This window comes from Gastrolobium bilobum, unplaced genomic scaffold (genome assembly GCF_033153095.1).
Source record: "Gastrolobium bilobum isolate Gb01-03AN ecotype WA unplaced genomic scaffold, APGP_CSIRO_Gbil_v1 utg54545, whole genome shotgun sequence".
NCBI lineage: Eukaryota > Viridiplantae > Streptophyta > Magnoliopsida > Fabales > Fabaceae > Gastrolobium > Gastrolobium bilobum.
Window position 1 is genome coordinate 35,544 of NW_026899767.1, and position 19,830 is coordinate 55,373.

General features: G+C 34.5%; 2 protein-coding genes across 3 annotated transcripts; one reads left to right on the top strand and one right to left on the bottom strand.

The window, feature by feature from the left end:
• The first annotated feature begins 6,638 nt into the window (after positions 1–6,638).
• On the top strand, positions 6,639–17,010 carry LOC133293277 (uncharacterized). 2 transcript variants are annotated; one of them, XM_061491812.1, is made up of 6 exons: positions 6,639–6,826; positions 7,419–7,827; positions 8,702–9,009; positions 9,097–9,153; positions 14,452–14,786; positions 16,506–17,010. In XM_061491812.1, the coding sequence occupies exons 2-6, from the start codon at positions 7,436–7,438 to the stop codon at positions 16,764–16,766; spliced, it is 1,353 nt and encodes a 450-aa protein (XP_061347796.1). In that variant the 5' UTR covers positions 6,639–6,826; positions 7,419–7,435; the 3' UTR covers positions 16,767–17,010. The 2 variants fall into 2 exon arrangements, with proteins under 2 accessions (XP_061347796.1, XP_061347797.1); XM_061491813.1 differs by having other exon boundaries at positions 7,503–7,827.
• Positions 17,011–17,199: 189 nt separating this feature from the next.
• On the bottom strand, positions 17,200–18,692 carry LOC133293282 (uncharacterized). Its single transcript, XM_061491820.1, has 4 exons — positions 18,659–18,692; positions 18,410–18,527; positions 17,562–17,622; positions 17,200–17,487 (listed from the first exon to the last, which is right to left on the bottom strand). The coding sequence occupies exons 1-4, from the start codon at positions 18,690–18,692 to the stop codon at positions 17,200–17,202; spliced, it is 501 nt and encodes a 166-aa protein (XP_061347804.1).
• Positions 18,693–19,830: the final 1,138 nt, after the last annotated feature.

The following is a 19,830-nucleotide window of genomic DNA, read 5'->3' on the forward strand; positions in this document are numbered from 1 at the left end:
TAAGATTAATAGAGGAAATGAATAAGTGCTTATTAATTTTACGGTAGTAAAGACGGCAATAAAAAATAAAAAATAAAAATTGATGATAAGTATAATGAAATTCAAAATAAAACATTCTTATCGTCCATAATTATGGAATATCGCATCTTGCCGAAATTTAAGAGATATTTACGCATGAATCAAAGAGGGGAGAAAAGGAAAGAAAAATAAAAAGAAAATAATATTTCATAATTTTATTTAAACTAGCTTTAATTTTTTATTTTTTTTTTGATACATGTACTTTTCATAAAAGAAGTTTAGTGATATTGAACTTATGATACGAATCAAATAGGCTTTTTGACCACCGTAGTTAGGGGTGAAACTGGGTCGGGCCAGCCTACAGGGGCCTACGGCTCGGCCTACATCAGGCTAAATCTGACCTAGTATATTTTGTATAATAGGTCGGACTCAGGCCTTAAAAAAACATGTTTAATAAAAAGGTCTTAGGCCCACTTTCAAAAGGTCGGGCCTATAAGCCTACAGGCCGGCCTATATTGTAATATTTATTTTAAATAAAATAAAATAGAGTAAGTATGCCTTGAAGAAAAAAAAAGATATAAATTTAATCAATTGCAATTATTTATAACTTAATTATATTCGATTATATTTTAATAGAAATCTTACTTTATTTCTTATATAGGAGGAACCAACATCTCAACATGTTAGATTGTATATATGAATATATTAAAAGATTTTTGGAAGAGATTATACTTACTACAAACATCATGATGTGTTTGTTTGTTGGATTCATGTAGTTATTTTAATTTACATATTATGGATTTGTTTGTTGGATCTGATGAAATATATGTTATTTAGTTTGAGCATTTTGCTTTTAAAAATGACTTAAATGCATATTCTATTAGTTTTGTTATGATTCATGATTCTGTTTGGACGTTGAAATTATGATTTTTGGTGTAGCAACATAGTTTGAGTACTTTATAAAGTTGATTCATGGTTTTGCTTGGAAGTTAAAAATTAACAGGCTAACGGGTCAAGCCAGGCCATTTGTTTTTTTATAAACGGGTCATACCAGGCTAACAGTTAGACTCATACAAGGCTTGGGCCAGGCCAAATTAAATTTTTTTGACGTAGGCTTGGGCTTTTCGGGGCAAAGCCTGGCCCAGCCTGTAAGAACCCGCACCGTTAATTAAGGAATTTAATTAATAAATTATGAGAAAATAGGAAATGATTCCATAATTGACCCTAATAATTATTATGAGGCTTTAATAATTATAGTAAGTGAGTAATAATGCTGAAAGTCGTTTTTCGGAAGAAAAGTGCAGATACCGGTTCTGCTAGTCAGTATAAGTGCGTACCGGAAAAGTATCTCATAAAATTATATTAAGTGCACGATAATTACTAGAATAATATGTAGGACTTTTATAACGAGTTTCAAGTCCAAATAATGAGATCTGGTGCTAGAAACTGGTACTGGCTTTGAAAAGCGCGTACCGGAAAGGTGCTCAGAAAATTATAAGAAAAATATGATAATTCTTGTAAAATTGAGTAGGTTAAGATTTCAAAGTTTGGGATTAAAATGCTAAGCGTAGCAATTAAAGTTAATATTGTGTGTTTAATTGTTAAACCACTATATATACCCTTATTAAGGGCACAAAACCCTAGAAAACAGTTTCTCTACGTGAGTGTGGGACTGGTCAGCTGCTGGTTCCACTGTTCCATTGCTTCACCACCATTTTGTGAGTCTTGTGACCTCTCTTCTTCATTTTCTCTTCACTTTGTACCTTGGGTGAGTGGGAGAGATCATTGTGAGTGTGAAAGGAGCTCTTTTCCTGAGTGTGGTGGCTGTGTGGAGGCTGTTTGGGGTCTGAACTACCTTGTGTGAGTGTGTGAGCTTCTTCCTTGGGTTGTTGGAGCTCCAAGGAGAAATCTTTGTGAAGAAAGATCCTTGCTTGGGTGGTATTTTCGTGTATAGTGAGAGACAGAATCTTGGAGCTGTTATGTGAGCTCCAAGAGCACCCTTTTTCTGAGTTTGAGCTTTGGTAAGCTTCATCACCTTTGATCTTGAGTCTTTGAGCTTAAAAATGGAACCTTGATGCATGTAAAGGTTAAAAGATGATAACTTAATGTTGGGGTTGGTCAAACACACATAGAAATGCATGTTTAGGTGTTTAAAAGCGGTAAAAACCCAACCTTGGAAGGATATCTTCACGAAATGCAGTTTCTGCATTCTGTCGTGAAATATCCGGATATGTGCCCGAGAAGTATCCGGATATGGGATTTGGACATCCGGATATGGGAATCTGGATATCCGGATATGTACAGTGAAATATCCGGATATTGCATATCCAGATATGATCCCGTGGAATATCCGGATATTCTGGGATTTCGTAGAACAGTAGCTGTGCTGTGTGAACAGTAGGCTATTGGGGGTTTGTGGACCCTAGTTTGATGAAGTTGAACTTCTGTAATGAATGAACTAAGTCAGAATCGTATGATTAAGGGCTTATGGATTGGTATGGAGCCTTAAGACGTAAAACGTAAGGAAAGACGTTGTCTTTAAGTTATATGCTTGTGGTGCATTATTATTGATATAGTATTGGTCCATAACAGATTGTGAATCTGTTGTGTTTGGACTTTGAGCTGTGGACTCTTGGCCTTGGGTGTTAGCTTGCAAGGTAAGCTTTCGTGTCCTCGGTTTAGCCATGTTGTGGTTCCACCATGTCCCATGGGGGTATGGTTGTATGCATGCTGTGTTACATGCTTTGAATATTTGAAATGCTGTTGAGCTTTATGTGTAATGGCTTTTAATATGCATGTGTTGTTTCATCTTGACGGTAAACCTGAGTATGTGGCGTCATACGAGATGGTGATCCGGGGTGAATGCAAGTAGCGTCTTGCACTGGTGTGGGTATTTGGCGTATGTAAATCCTGCATTTCTCTGACCAGTAGAATAGAATTGACACACATGACATGATTATCTGCTGCATTGCACTATTTTAGAACTGATGATGATAATTGCTTTTGAACTTATATTGCACATGTAAGTGAGCTTGGGGTGGAAGATCCTTGAGGACCCCTTGTCTTACTGAGATTTCTTGTTTAGAGATCTCACCCCACGTTTGGGGAATGCTTATTTCAGGTTCCGGTAGTATGGTGACTCATGCCTCTGGCGGAAGGAGGCCAGAGTTTAGTTGATGATATTATGTTGTATTGCTGCCATGACTGGATATAGATGCTGTTTATGTTTTCCGCTATTTATGATTATTGTTGTTGTTGAGATTGATGTTGGGCGTGTTGCCTTATTTGAGTGAGCATGAGGATTGTCCATGACACTTTATGTTAGTACTTTTAGATTGAAGTTGTATAAACTGTTAGACGGTCCGGTCTACGTTGTTGTAGTTCCGTGACTAGAGCCACACTTTTATTATCTATGTTATGAGGTATTTCAGTTAGCTGTTTTATTGCAATTGCATACAGGCGATGTTTTATTAATGGATTAATAACCAAGTTGGTAATGATAATGACATCATAATTGAAAAGAAAAAGATATTCCGCATTTTTAATTAAGCGCTGCTTAATACGATAGTATGATAACATTACCGGATATAAACGGGGTGTTACACAGCCCAACCCACTTTCAACCCTAACTGTAGCCCTTATTTAATAATTAATTACCGAATTGCCCTTGATTAGAAACTATTTCGAAAAATTAACCCTTCCAAAAAACATAACACCAATCTGCCCCTGTTTAACAGTTGACCAAGCAACCTACCCGGATATCCCCTCCTTACCCAGGTATTTTTTGAAAATTTTACCTTAACCGGGTAAGGAGGAAGATACCCGGGTAGATTTCTTAAATCTGGATTAATGCTTGAATTATTTACCCGGGCAGGGAGGGGGCTACCCGGGTAAATTTCGCGGGTAGATTTCTTTGCCAGAACGAACACACGCTTCGCAATGCTACATCTTGCTCTTCACCCAGAGGCGGACCCAAGTGTTAGAGAAGGGGGGCAAGTGCCCACCCTTAAAATATGATGCAAAAATATAAAAATATTTTTCTCTTAAAATTCAAATTTTTCCAATTTAATTTTGGGGTAGGATATTGTAACAATCAAATAGGGTTACCACCAATCAATTTCACCGTTAGATCGATTATGTTGATCCAACGATTATATATATATCTTTGCTTGTATGGTTATGATCCCCATATTTAATCCCATATTTAATGTAATAACATTAAATATGTAAAATCATAATAATACAAAGGTGAAAATAAATATAAAGTATTAAATATGAGAAATCATAACCATACAAAGATGAAAATAAATATAACCGTTGGATCAATATAATCGATCTAATGATGAAATTGATTGGTAGTAACATTGGTGGTAACCCTAGTTGATTGTTACGATATCCTATCCCTTTAATTTTCCTCCTTCTATTTTATTTTCTCGTAAGTATTTTTTTCTCCTCTATCTTCATTATCCAGACCTAACAGCAGAGAGCTCATTTGTATCTACATACTGATTCATCTCCTCTCAGACCTCAATCTCCCTTATTAGAAGTTGGAACATTTGTTTCTTTCTTCCTCATCGGTCAATTTGAGTCGCAATCTGTCCAAATCTAGATCTAAACCAGACCCAGCCAGCCGGCTCCTGCTCGCAAGTCGCGTTCCAAACCAGACCCAGATCTATATGTACTTGAATAGTGCCCGCCCTTCATTAATTTCCTGGATCCGCCACTGTCTTCACCACAGTGATCCACAACATCTTGGATCGGAAACTCAGTGTCTCCATTCTCAACACCTTCGTTCTAATGGTTCCTTTCAATATGCCTCCGTTCCATTGCAGCCATCCATGCTCAAGGTGCAGTTTTTTGGAATTATTCGTTCCTATGACCCCATCTTGTGCCATTATTTTTTGATCATGTATTTGCATTTCTTTGATGCTTTTGATGGTCAAGAGGGAAAGGTTTCTCGCAGGCTCTTGTTGATTTCAAGAGAATTGCAGCATTATTTGGTGTTTCGCTTGCTCTCTGTTCATTGGTTGTTGGGTTTTAATCAATTGATTTTCTGTAAAAATGTTTGGAAGACTAAGCCTGCGATGATTGAAGCTTGCTCCACCTTTTATCCAGCTTTGTTTGATCCACTGGCTTTGAAAGCCTTGAAGCTTGACCTTCTTGCGTTTTGCTCGGTGTGTGTTCATGCCTTGAGCCTTGAAGTTGTTTAAAGACGGTCTCGTTTCTGTCTCATCTTGTCGCGAAATGTCTCATCTTGTCGCGAAATTTATCGGGATAGCGGGCTCCCTACCCAGGTAAATAATTCAAACATTAATCCAGATTTAAGAAATTTATCCGGGTATCTTCCTCCTTATCGGGCAGGATAGAATTTTCAAAAAATATCCGGGTAAGAAGGGGATACCTGAATAGGCTGCATGGTCAATGGTCAAACAGGGACAGAGTGTTATTATATTTATTTGGTAGGGTTAATTTTTCAAAATAGTTTCTAAGGTCAATTCGGTAATTAATTATTAAATAAAGATTACAGTAGAAAAAAAAACCAATCAAATAGCATAAAATCTGTCAACGGCTAGTAATCTATAAAAATGTTAATTTCTTGATCATAATCATGTTTTTTTTTTCCTGATGACATAATTCCACATTCATCTATAAATACAGGAACACACTTTTCGTCACGCATATTTTCCATACAACATATTCGTCTCAATAAGAGTCCCTTCAACAACACCGTTTGTTCATTGAAATATTAAAGGGATTCATCATCAACAATTGAGAGCAATTATCAAGAAGACTCAACAACAAGTCAACAACCCTGTCAACACGTCTCAATCAGTTCAGGTAACACTACCCAAAATAGTTGCACAAATCCTCTTCATAGAAGCTAAGAATCAAACATATATTTGGATTATTTTTTTTTTGTTAAATTTATTAATAAGAAAAATATTTATATCATTTTTTTGGTAAACAATTATTTATATCATTTTAAAATATATAACACTATGTCATTTTAAGTAAAATTCCTGTGTTTTGGTGATTTTTTATTTTATTTTCTTCACACGGATAGTTTCATTTAAAATGATATAAAATTATATTCACGAGAAACATTTCTCCTTTTATTAAAGAAAAAAAAAATATCATTTTAAATATAACAAGTTATTTTATTTTATAAACACAAAATGATATGGATTTCACTGAAAAAAAAAGAAAGAAAGAAAAGTTCGTATAAAATGACATACACTTTTTTCTTTATCAAATCACTTAACTTTAAAATCAAGTTTATTCACTTAACTTTAAAATCAAGTTTACCAAATAAAATGATTCTCCTTTTTTATTTATCAATACACTTTTTTCAATGAAAATAAAATAATTTATTCACTTAACATTAAAAATTGATATGTAAATCATTTAAAATCTCGATTTATAAAGAGTCATAAATATGAGAATCAATTCTCAAATCATCGAATCCTATTAAATCAAGTTTGGGTAGACAAATAAATCTGGTCAACCTGTCATGAGTCGGGTCGGGTCATCACGGTTCGGGAAAGAAAGGAATGTTCTATTCATAATTTCATATCTCTGACTCCGAATATTTGTTAATATACTTTTCCGAAATGGATGGGATAACGAACACTTCGAATAAGTAAAAGCACTCAGAGCAAAAAAAAATTTAAAAATTTAATTTTTTTTTGAAACTTTGTTCTTTTTCTTTTAATTGGAATCCTAAAGGGTGGTTCTGTTTTTCGATTCTTGCAAACGTCTTGGCCTTTTATCCAATCCCCACATGTTTGCTTCAGATTCTGGTTTATGGGTAAGAGTTTTTTTTTAAATTATTTTTGTGGGTTTTCAATTTTGTGAGATATATGATTATTATGTTAAAGATGGTATTATTCCTTCCCTTTTTCTTTAATAATATGAAGTTGTGGAGAGTGTTTGTCTTTTTAAATTTCTTGTTGTTCTGTTTGTATGAATTTTGGAATCTTTTGTGCCACTGAAGTTTTGGACCTTACACCTGATTTCTCTTTATGAATCATTTTAGAATATTTGAATTCATGGATGCTTGTTGGTTCTATTGTTCTGATTACTGAATTCATGTTTTCACTGCATGAAAAAAGAGTGAATTTTTTAGTTATGCGTTGTGTATATATCAAGAGTTGTGGCTATGGTTATTAATTTTGACAAATTGTTTGGTATATCAAGATGTGCTTGCACTTACCTTCTTCTATGGAGAGTGTAGTAGTTTTATATATATATTGAAAGTCATAAGAAATGTCATAAATTGAAGTTGATGCAATTTTATTTTTCCGTGCTTTTGATTTGTGGTGTATCTTAATTTTTAAGGAAACTTGTGATTCATATGTTTTCAATGATGATTTTCTGGTCATTGCATGATCTCTAAACAGTGAAGATTGGGTGATTTATGAAAATGTGTCTGGACTTAGAGGTTAAGAACAAGTCAGAGAATATACGTGCCCCTTCATGTTCAGGACAAAGGGTTCTGGAGCCTAGGAAAAACTACATGGGTGATGCTGCTTGTGGCATGAAAACGTTGAAAATGGAACAAGTTCCTTTGTCTGGTCGAAATGAGGATGAAGAGGTTGATATCATTGGGTGCACAAATTCTGGCAAAGCTTTGGTGGTGGAAGATTCTTGTGAGGATGTCACTGAGGGTTCCAGCTCTTTTGGTGATACAGGATCTGGCTCAGAGAATGCCTCATATTTCAGTGATGCTGAAGTTGAATCACGAATGCGTGCTGACAATGCATCCTCATCCATGTGTGACGACGATTGGTCTGAATTAATTCGACCAAGGTATATTTCACTTTGAATTATTTGATGAATCTATTCTTCTTTCCTTGTCTACAAGAAGCAAGAATGCAAAAATGAAACAAAAGTAAATAACTGATACCATATCCTTTTATATGTACTTCTTTTCCTATATATACATAAGAACCACAGAGGCATACTATTTTTCTGATTATTGGTTAATCCCATTGTGAAGAAGTGTATCTCTCCACCACTATTATTTTTTATGAAATAAAGCCAACTGTTTGAACTAGGCTACTAGGTGTTATTATTCTTTTTATCTTGAATACAACATTATTGTTGCCATGATTCATAGCCATTACTGATTAATAGTTGCAGTTCAGTGTGAGCATGCATTGGATCAAATTGCATGATTCAAATAATGAATCTTGCGCTTCATGTAACAATGTTGCTAATTGTTTGACTTGAATTTTATAAAATGATTTAAGTATGTTAGTTTAGATACAAAAGTTTGTAATTCTATGACACTGATCTAACCTTAAATTAGCTAGATTTCCCGGATTAGAAGATTAAGTAAATCTTGTCAGATTAAGAAGGAATGTGCATTACAGCTATCATCCAATCTTTCTAACTATAATCCGATATAAGTTTTCTTGCATTTGACCTCGTTGAAAACATCTTTCAAAGTCTGAGGAAACTTTTATAATTAGGGGTTATTTTTTAGGATTGACATTACAGAATTTCTATTTTGATAAGTAATATGTTCAGCTCTAAAATAAAATTTTGGATGTGTCAGTTATATTTTTGCCATGATTAAAATTTGTGATGTGTTTGATTTGAGTGTCAATCATTTATATATTTTACAATTTCTCTATCAATCATTCACTAAAGTTTTTGATGTTGATGTTGAATCATTCAGAAAGAAAAAGGTGACAGTTCATTGGAGGAGTTTCATACGCCCAATTATGTGGCACTGTAAGTGGATTGAATTGCAACTGAGGCAACTTCAATCTCAAGCACTTAAATATGAGAAAGAGCTTGCGGCATATAATTATAGAAAGCAGCTTGATTTTTCACACCTAACATTGGACGACTCTGGTATCAAATCAATGCCTATATCTGGTCGAATGCACAGAAATAAAGTTATGAGGAGGACAAGAAGGAAAAGAGTTGAAGAGAAGTGTGATTTAGCATCATACATGTCTAAGCATAGCTTATTCTCTCATGGTATGCCACTTCTTCATTTGTTATAGTATTTATTACTGCCCTTCATTTTGTTTTTTAATTTTTTTCTTTCACTTCTGTCATTTACAGAGAAAACAGATTCTAGTGTTGATGCTTGTTCAAAATATTTCCCGGGTGTTGCTATAGGTGAGTAGTGGTAATATATACATGTTGCTGGTGTTGTTATTTACTAACTTGCAAAAATTATCTGTTGTAAATATTAGAATTTTATCTATTTATTTGTATTAGCTAGAATACTCTAGAAGTGTATTTTGGGCTTGGCCCATTAGGTCTTTCAGTACTCTTTAAATAGAGAGCTCTTGTATAGATATTACACGATTCAATAATATATAAATCTTCTTTTCTAGTTGGTATCAGAGCTCTCGATTCTGAGGGCTCTGCTTCCTCAAATCACGGCCTTTAAAAACCAAACCCTATTTGCCTCTCCCCGCCACAAAGCTGCCGTCAATTTTTTTTTTTCCGGGGACCTTTTGGACTGTGAGGACCCCTGCTTCACTCCGTTTTCTCAAATCTATCATTCTACAGAGGTTTCTTTTTCATTAGACGACCGGAACAACTCAAAAAAAAAACGGTAGTGTTCACGTGCACTGTTCATCGGTACTGTTCATAAAAAAAAAACAGAAGAGAAATTTATTTTATTTTACTATTCATCGCCACCGGCCACTGGAAAATTTTTCCAGCCCTTATTATGTTGGACGTTGAAGATACTCCAACCAGTCAATCATCTAGTACACGCTAGATGGCTATTCTTTCTCCAAATGATCTCCCTCCTCTTCATCAGAATTATCGTCTTATGGGAAGAATTATTTGCAATGGTTTCAACTTGTTCGTACCATCCTTAAAGGGCGTCGTAAAATTACACATCTTGAAGTACTTGTTCGTTCCTGCCAAAATAGATCCAAAATTTGCTGACTGGGATGATGAAGACACTCTTATTGTGACGTGGCTATGGAACTCTATGACTCCCGAGGTTAGTCAACATTGCATGTTCTTACTTATCGCTCTTGAGATTTGGGATGTTCTTAGACAGACTTACTCAATGAAGCAAGATGCTGCCACCTGCTATGATCTGAGGAATAGGATTTTTTCTACCAAGCAAGGCTCTCTCTCTATAACAGAGTATTATGGTATTATGAATGAGTTATGGACTGAGCTTGATCAGTACCAGAGTTTGAAGATGGAGTGTAGCAAAGATGCAGCCACTTTGACCACCTCCTTGAACGCAATAACATCTTTGATTTTCTTTGTGGTCTTAACTCAGAATATGACCCTATTCGAGTTCAAATTCTTGGTAAGGAAAAATTACCTTCTCTTTCTGAATTTTTTCATACTGTCAGGGGTGAAGAAAGTTGCAGAGCTGTCATGATGGATACCAAAGTGTCCGAAGGATCTATTATACTCTCATCTAAAGTTACTACTCCAACTCCTGATTTTGAGCCCACTGACGGGTCTGCTATGGTCTCCGCTAAGCCACCTCCAAGGTCTTTTCCTCCTAAGCCTAGTAAAGAGGGGCATTGGTGTACTATTGTAAAAGACCAGGTCACACAAAAGAGATTTGTTACCGCCTTCATGGAAAGCAACAAGTTTAGGAGAAGCTTGGTAAGTTAACCTCATTTGGTTAGTCTTTCTTTGCCCTTTTAGACATTTCTCCTGTGAATGAGACCTCACATATATCTGGTGAGTTTACTATTATTCGTTGTGAGGAATTGGAACGGCTTAGGTCTGTATTTGAATCTCTCAATAACCCTTCTGGTACTGGTACTTTGGCTATGACTGGTAAGAACTCATGCACTCATTCTTTTGTTGCTTCTTGTACTGATTTCAAAACTTCATGGATTGTAGATTCTGGTGTTACTGATCATATGACTTGCTGCGCTGACCGTTTTCTTTTTTATAATCCTACTGTTGGTATCCGTACTATAGCCGTAGCTGATGGATCACACACATTAGTTGCAGGTTCTGGTAACATTAAATTCCAACCCTCCTTGTGTCTCAAGAATGCTTTCCATGTTCCCCAACTTTCTACCAATCTCTTTCTACTCATAAGCTTACTACAGATTTGAATTGCACTGTAATCTTTTTCCCTACTCATTGTGTTTTTCAGGATCTCACAACGAGGAAGACGATTGGTGTTGCTAAGGTGCAGGGTGAGTTGTATTATCTAGTTCCAGACTTTGCTGCAGATGGTACCAGGGATTAGACTTTGATGACTTGTCAGTCTACTTCAGATTCTCTTATTTGGCTGCATCACAAACGCTTGGGTCATCCTCCTTTTAGTTTACTTAAGTCTATGTTTCCGTCTTTGTTTGTGTCTCAGTCTGTTGAGTCTTTTAATTGTGATGTCTGTCAGTTTGCAAAACATCATCGTGTATCCTTTCCTTCTAGTGAAATAAAAAGTATTGAACCTTTTATTATTATTCATTTTGATGTTTGGGGACCTTCCAAAGTCCTTCATGTTTCTGGTGCTAAATGGTTTGTCTCTTTTATTGATGATTATACTCGGATAACATGGATATTTTTTATGAAAGATAAGGCAAAAGTGGCACAGTTGTTTATTCAGTTTTATTATATGATTGAAACCCAATTTGGTAAAAGTATCAAATGTTTGAGATCAGATAATGGTACATAATATGTTAATCAGCGTCTTTCTCAATTTATTAAAGACAAAGGAATGACTAATGAGCTCACATGTGTGGATACCCCTCAATAGAATGGGGTTGCTGAAAGAAAAAATCGACATTTGCTTGAAGTCACCAGAGCATTGCTGTTTCAGACATCTGTACCCAACTCTTACTGGGGAGAAGCTGTATTAACTGCAGCTTATTTGATCAACTGTTTATCCTCCCGAATCCTTGGCCATGTAAGTCCTGTTGATCTTATGACTTCTTTTTTTTCTTCTGTTCCTATTATGTAGAGTTTCCAGACTTGTGTCTTTGGATGTGTTGCCTTTATCCATGTCCATAAACAACATCGGAGTAAATTAGAACCTAGAGCCCTTAAGTGTGTCTTCCTTGGCTATGCTTCCAACAAGAAAGAATACAAATGTTACCACCCTCCAAATCGTAAATTCTTTGTCTCTATGGATGTTAGCTTTCATGAATCTGAGTCCTACTTTCAACACTCTCAGCTTCAGGGGGAGAATAATATAGAAGCTTCATCCATTTTCTCTGAGTCTGAGTCTCCCTTTCTGTTGCCTACACCAATTACCCAAGTTGAGAAGGAAGATTTAGTTGCTAAGACTGAAAATGGATTTGAATCCTCATGTGTCATGCCTCCTATTGATCGACAAAGAGTACGCAAAGCTGGGACACTTGAACTAGTGTATCAAAGGAAGAAACAACCCACACTGCTCCATCAGCAACTGCAATCGCCTGAATCGCTGGTAAGTATTGAATACACTACTTCTTTTATTCCTGAGCCTGATATTAATTCTGATGACTTACCCATTGCTATAAGGAAAGGGAAAAGATCCTGTACCCAACATCTTATTTCTCATTTTGTTTCCTCTAAGAATCTCTCTATGCAGCATAAAAGTTTTATTAAAGCACTTGACTCTGTTTCAATCCCGAAATTAGTACATGAAGCATTAAAGGATGATAATTGGGTTCAAGCCATGCATGATGAGATGAATGCGTTGGAGAAGAATAATACATGGGAAGTTGTTGACAGGCCAAATGGAAAAAGGGCAGTAGGGTGCAGATGGGTGTATACTCCAAAGTATAATTCTGATGGGACTCTTGAGAAATATAAAGCTCGACTGGTAGCCAAGGGGTTCACATAGACCTATGGTATTGACTATGAAGAAACATTTGCTCTAGTGGCCAAAATGAATACTGTAAGAATTTTATTATCTCTTCCTGCTCATTTTAATTGGGATTTGAAACAATTTGATGTGAAAATGCCTTCCTCAACGGCGAATCAGAAGAAGTTTACATGGAGATCTTACCAGGATTTAACTCTACAAATGGAGATAATAAAGTTTGCAGATTGAAGGTGTTGTATGGCTTAAAAGAATCCCCGCGTGCTTGGTTTGGAAGATTTACCAAAGTTATGCTTTCAATGAGATACAAGTAAAAACAAGGAGATCATACCATTTTCTTTAAACATTCTCAGGAAGGTAAGACCATTATCATTCTAGTTTATGTTAACGATGTGATTATAACAGGAGATGATATAGATGAGAAATGTGCTTTGAGAAAAAGACTGACTGTTGAATTTGAAGTTAAAGATCTTGAAAATCTGAGGTATTTTCTTGGGATAGAAGTTGCTCATTCAAAACAAGGCATTTTTATTTGTCAACGGGAGAATGTTCTTGACCTCCTTAAAGAAGTAGGAAAACTCGGATGCAAACCTTCCAGTACTCCGATTGAGCAAAACCACAGACTAGGAAGTGAAAATGAGAGCCCTCCAGTTGACAAAGGACAGTATCAACGAATAGTGGGAAGATTGATATATCTAGCTCATACTAGATCTGATCTAACTTATGCAGTTAGTATTGTTAGTCAATTCATGCATAATCCAAGGGAGAAACACTTGCGAGCTGTGGACAGGATTCTCCAATACCTGAAAGGCACACCAGGAAGAGGACTATTGTTCCAGAGAGTAGGAAATCTCTCCTTAGAGGTTTATACAGATGCCGATTATGCTTGATCTGTGACTGACAGACGATCTACTTCGGGCTATTGTATGTTTCTCTGTGGAAATTTAATAACATGGAGAAGTAAAAAGCAAAATGTGGTTGTTAGATCAAGTGCAGAAGCAGAATTTCAGGCCACGGCTCAAGGGATCTGTTAGTTATTATGGTTGAAAATCATTCTTGATTGAACTCAAGTTGAGATATGAAGGATATATGAAGTTATTTTGTGATAACAAGTCAGCCATTTATATAGCCCACAATCCAGTCTAACACGATCGAACCAAGCATATTGAGATTGATTGCCACTTCATCAAAGAGAAACTCGATAGTGGCCTGATTACTACTCCATACATCCATTATGGTCGTCAATTGACTGATGTCTTGATTAAGGGTCTACCTAATGATAGGTTTCAAGAGCTCACTAACAAGTTGAGAATGATAAATATCCATTCCTTAGCTTGAGGGAGAGTATTGTAAATATTAGAATTTTATCTATTTATTTGTATTAGCTAGAATACTGTAAAAGTGTATTTTGGGCTTAGCCCATTAGGTCTTTTAGTACTCGTTAAATAGAGAGCTCTTGTCCAGATATTATACGATTCAATAATATACAAATCTTCTTTTCTAGTTTATCTCACCCTGATATTGTGAATCAAACAAGTACAAAGAATTACATACACTGGTTTTTTTATTGATTTTTGTGTATTAACTTACAGGTTTAGTTTTGATCATTTGTTTCCATGAGGATTATAAATTTATATTTTAACATTCTGTTTGATTGATATCAGGAGATAACAAGGATATTAATGAGGAGTTCAAGTGGAATTTTACGTCGTCTTCTGTAGACTATGAAAATGATAATAAATCCTTTGATTACATCTTGAAAAAGATTGAAGCAGCAAAGTCACAACTTAACAAATTGAAAACTCGACTTGACAATGTTGTTAGTGAAAATCCTGGAAATTTTTGTTCTGTAACTCAATTGAACATGGGAGATCAACATCAATCTGAGTTTCACATGAGAGATCAACTTATGTCAGTAAATGCATCATCAAGTCATCAAGGGATAATAGTTACCAGAGAAACCACTGACAGGCCTGAGTTTGATGATCCATGGGAAGATGTAAGGTTTCTATACAAAACTTATTTAGAGTTCTATATATCTATATATATATATATATATACAGATATACATATATATATATATATATATCTATGTATACATATATGTATACATAGATATATATATATATATGTATATATATATATATTTGTAACAATTGAGTTTTCGACTGCTTGCACCATGCTTTTGGTTTTTGCAATTGCTAGTACCATTCTTGTGGGTTTCTGTGAAGTTATTTTTGTGAAGGAAGTTCTTCACAACGGTTGAGAAATGAGATGCCACATAATTTTTATTCAGCTTTTGATTATTCTGATTTCTTTGTCAATATTTCAATAATAGTTGGTGGATGGAAGTTGTGCGTTATAAACTCTATTGTTGCTTGGAATTGTTGATTGATCATGTCAAATTTCATTCTTTCTACACTAAAACTTGTTGCGCTTCAAGGTTTATTTTCCATTGTAACTCTTCCATGAAGCATGCATATGGCAAGACATGTCATGTCATTGGACAATGTGCCCAACGGATATGGCTACTTACCTGTCACATATCCTTGCATTTCCTTTTATTTGAACACTTAGTGATACAGCACAAACATAGTTTTAAGAATTAGTTATAGCAAGGAGAATTCAGACTCTTTTAAGATCTAAAACTCAAAGGACAGTCGGATAATTGGAAAAGAAGTCAATGATCTGGGCATCCGCATCTTGGGTTCCATGTGTAGTAAGACACACTGGGTTCTAATGGAAGAGGGTAAGATCGAACTTAGTGCGCAGTTTGTGATGTTTTGCATAAATGAATGAAGCATAAGGTTATTAAGAGGAGGTGGGGAAGGGTGGAACATGTTTAAGTGAGCTTGTGTAGAGTGAAATGTTGGTCAAATTGTGACTAAACTCTCTGGATTGAATTTACATAAGCTTTTTGTTCTTAACCAATTACAAAAGTGTAATTCATTTTGTTATTTATAGCTCTGTATTATTTCTTGTTATCCAATTTATAGCAGGGTTGAAAAATTGAGATGCACAACCCATTGTTTTTTTCAAGTGAATATCTTTGTTGGTGGTGTTATATTTTTCTTGTGCATATTTGTACATGTTATAATTTTTTATATTTTATTTTAAAATTTGAAACTATTTCATAAATAACTGTGTGCATATACTACTTATGCCATGTAATACCTGCCCCTTAATCATACGTATTTCATGGAAGCACATTTTGGTATGTCAAATAGAGATGAAGCATAGAAAAAGAAGAGAGAATTTGCAATTTCTGAGTGAAAGAAGAATCTGATTGTATTGATTACTGTTCCAAAAGGAAACTAAACATATATAGAGATTACAGAATGAAGCTTAACTTCTGGAACTATCTAAACGGAAGTCTGTTATACTGAAAACACACACTAACTGAACCTGACAGATTCTAACTCACGAACAGACTCTAACCCACACTCGACATATTTTCAACCATATTACATTTACTCTAATATTATGAAATTGCAGTCCTCATTTCCTATGGAAGGATTTACACTTGTGATGTGAATGCTATTTGCTTTGATGTGTATTTTATTTCCATGCTGCAAGCCTGCAATTATTGTTTAAAATTTTGAATTAATGGCACACTGATAGTCATGAGCTCTCTAGCATACAACTGCTGAGGTTGTATATATTTTACAATCATTACATTCATTGTAAATTTATAGTATTGGCCTTTTCTTATGTGCAGACCAAGGATGGTGTTATACGATATCAAGCAGCTATGAAAGAGGTGCATGGTTTTGAGAATATTGGAAATCAGGCAGTTGAAGGGAATAAATCCATTTCCCAGGTTCAAGTTTCAGAACCTGACTTGGCCACTGAGAATAATGTGCCTAATTTTCTTTCTACTCTGAAATCATGTCCTACATTGAAGTCATATGTCCCTAGGAACAAAAGGAATGGAAGGAAGAAATCTGGCTCTAAGGGTGGGAGCATATGGTTAAGATGAATCCAATTAGAATGATTAACACAGCTGAAGGTATTGAGAATTTCTCAAACATGCTGCAATCTGCTTCTATCGTAATTTGTAAATGCTGTTTGTGTTTTACACTCTTCTACACAACAAGGAATTAGTTCAATTGCACATGGTGTGAATATTATAGCGTGCTCTATTCTTTAAGGGAAGCTTTTTTTTGTAAATTTTTGGAATACTATTTCTTGATTTAGGTTGGAATTGTTAAATCAGCAATCGAATGGAGCTTTTTACTTTTGCAGCATTCCATGTGATGAGGGTCTCATTCTAGTCTCTTTATGTGCAAAGGTTGTACTATTAAATAATGTCAAGTTCACGATCATTTGCATTGGAAATACCATGAACGATATGAAACATTACACTTCATAATGTGCATATTACACTGCTTTTCATGCATCGAAAGTGAAAGTTAGGATGCAATTTTCTTGAATGACATTCTTTTGGTGAGCTTAACACCAATGAGAGCCAAAACTGTTATTGTGGGCACAAAGGCAACATCAGGGATGGCTTTCATAACACTTAGTTGGGGCACAGATTGTCCTGTTCTCTTAGCTACCATAGCTGCTGGGGGTGCCACTATCCCAGTGATCATCATAGAGTCATCCACTTTGCTGATACTCACATTCTTAATCATGAATTCAGTGAAAATCTTCTTTTTATGTTCCTTTGGTGCACCATTCCATTTATTAAACAAATCCTGCTTGTTAGAAACATGTCAGTTAAGGAGGGATGCATGTAGATTAAACAAAAGTTGGGGAAGAGTTAACTGACCCAGATTTCACCGTGTGATGGTGCATCATAATGCTTGCCGGGTAAGGCCGTGTTGAAATTGCTATGGGGAAAAAAATTGTTAGTAACTCTAATTAGAACTGATGTTATATGCTGATTAATTTGGAAATCTATTTATCAAAGTTGCATAAATTTAAGCCTCATTCAAACTTATCATAGGGAAATTTGGGGGTCATTAAATTTGGTTCCATGATTATTATTTTGTTGAAAGATTGGTAAAGAAACATCATGGATGAATAAGGCTCAGTTTTTTTAGTTTTTGAACCTGCAAATTAATTTATGAGGAGGTTATAATTACCTATTTCCCCTTACAACCACTTTCTTTAATGTTAGATTAAAATTAAATCAACAGCTCTTACTTAATGTTATTTTATAATCATTGATTTGATTTTCATCCAATGATAAAGAAAATGGTTATAAGAGGTTGTAAGGAAAAATAAGTTATAAATATAACCTCTCCCTTAATTTATCGAGCAATAGTGTCGTAATTCCTAATGTTTATATTAAAAAATGCCTTGTGTTTTTTATTTCAGCTATCAATGGATATGTTCTCACCCATTTAAAAAACACAACTGTAAGAATGGAAAAGTAATTGTATTTTCCAAATTGAATCGGTTTTACAGTTAATTAAAAGAATAATTTTCCATGAAAGTATTTTAAATAATTGTTTTTTTTTTTAAAAATCATTTTCCATTAAGATAATTTTAACTTTTATACTATTATTAGTAAGAGGTTTGAAATAGATGAAATAATTTGTTTTCTTACTTGCATATTTTTCCTTTTCTTTAAACAAGTAATGACAGAAATTTCCATTGAAACCATATGCTTACTTGAAGATATCAAGAATGGCAATGTGGAAGTCATCAAAGTCTTTGATCTCTTTCTTGATAAATTGATCATAGAGTGCTCCTGTTACAAGAGTCGTAGTCTTGGATGCTAACCCATCTGCTAAAATGCAAAAATTATATAATGCAAAGCCATTAATTTAAGACTAACAAAGATTAAAAAAACAAAACAGAACTTAGCAATAGAGTACTAATTATGCAATAAAAGGCAGAAAATAAAAGATAATGTGTGACCTGTTCCTCCCATGAAACTCATAAGCATCCCCATGATGTTTTGTATTTTGTGAATTAATGATTGACAATAAAAGAAACTATATTTGGCCAATATATATTGCAAGATAGAATGAGGGCCTAGGGAGTGAGTATATCTATTTGTTTGGTGAAAGCAAGGTATTCTTTTTAAGGACATAAGTAATATTTTTCTTTTCCTATTCTTATGTCTGATTCTTGGCTTGGAACTAGCCTGTGGCTTAAAGTAGGCACATGCATGATTGTGACACAAGAAAATATGCTGTTTAGTGTAATTGCAATGAGATATGTTTGCAATGTGTGTCAATCTACCTGCACTTTTGAATTTAGATAAGGGTCTCCTGTGTAGGATTATTGTCTTTTCCTTTATTAAATTTACAGTATAAGTTTCTAAGGGTTTTAGGAGAATTGGATACCCTGCATCTTCTTTGTAATACTTCATCATTATAAAGTGGCCCTCTCTTACCCTTTCACTTCTGGAACTAGAATAACTGTTGTTAACCTTAAAAGTAACATTTACTTATAATGATTGAATAATATTATTTTATAAAATAATTGTAATAATAATTATTATTATTATTTAAAATCCTCTGAAGAAGTTTTCAATTAAATTTTTTTTGAATATAAAATAAGTTAATTCAAACACGATAGTTGTCTGTAATTTCCATTTTCATCTTATAATATATATTGTTTTTTTTTTTTTTTTTGAGTTAACTCAATCATAATTAACTCTTTGAGGCGAGTTGACTCATTCTAGTATGCTTTGACTCTTTGAACAACCTATGGAATTAATTCGGAGTAGGGATAAATCTTTGGTACTACTATTGTATCCAAGTGGGTGCAATATTTTTTCAATTTTGGAAAAATTTCAATATTTTTCCAATTTCTTTTTTTCGTCACATTGTACTTTTCTCCAAAATTGAAAAAATGTTATACCCAATTGGGTAAAAGTACAACAGTAGTAGTACCAAAGATTTATCCCTAGAGTAGGGGTGTGCAAAAGAACCAAAAAGTTGAACTGAACTATGAACTGAACCGAACTACTCTTAAAATAACCGATTTGGAAAATCAGATCATGAACTGAATTGATTTTTAGAAATTAGTTCAAGAACCAAAATGAACCGAATCGTTTTATTATTTTATTTCTTTACTTTTTT

What these genes read in the sequence shown, in the direction of transcription:
- LOC133293277 (XM_061491812.1), top strand. Translation starts at nt 7,436, where the DNA reads ATGAAAATGTGTCTGGACTTAGAGGTTAAGAACAAGTCAGAGAATATA. An exon ending in GCATAGCTTATTCTCTCATG is followed by an intron (nt 9,010 to 9,096) that starts GTATGCCACTTC and finishes TGTCATTTACAG; the next exon opens with AGAAAACAGATTCTAGTGTT. An exon ending in TTGATGATCCATGGGAAGAT is followed by an intron (nt 14,787 to 16,505) that starts GTAAGGTTTCTA and finishes TCTTATGTGCAG; the next exon opens with ACCAAGGATGGTGTTATACG.
- LOC133293282 (XM_061491820.1), bottom strand. Translation starts at nt 18,692, where the DNA reads ATGGGGATGCTTATGAGTTTCATGGGAGGAACAG. An exon ending in GCCATTCTTGATATCTTCAA is followed by an intron (nt 17,623 to 18,409) that starts GTAAGCATATGG and finishes TTTTCCCCATAG; the next exon opens with CAATTTCAACACGGCCTTAC. An exon ending in CATCACACGGTGAAATCTGG is followed by an intron (nt 17,488 to 17,561) that starts GTCAGTTAACTC and finishes TCTAACAAGCAG; the next exon opens with GATTTGTTTAATAAATGGAA.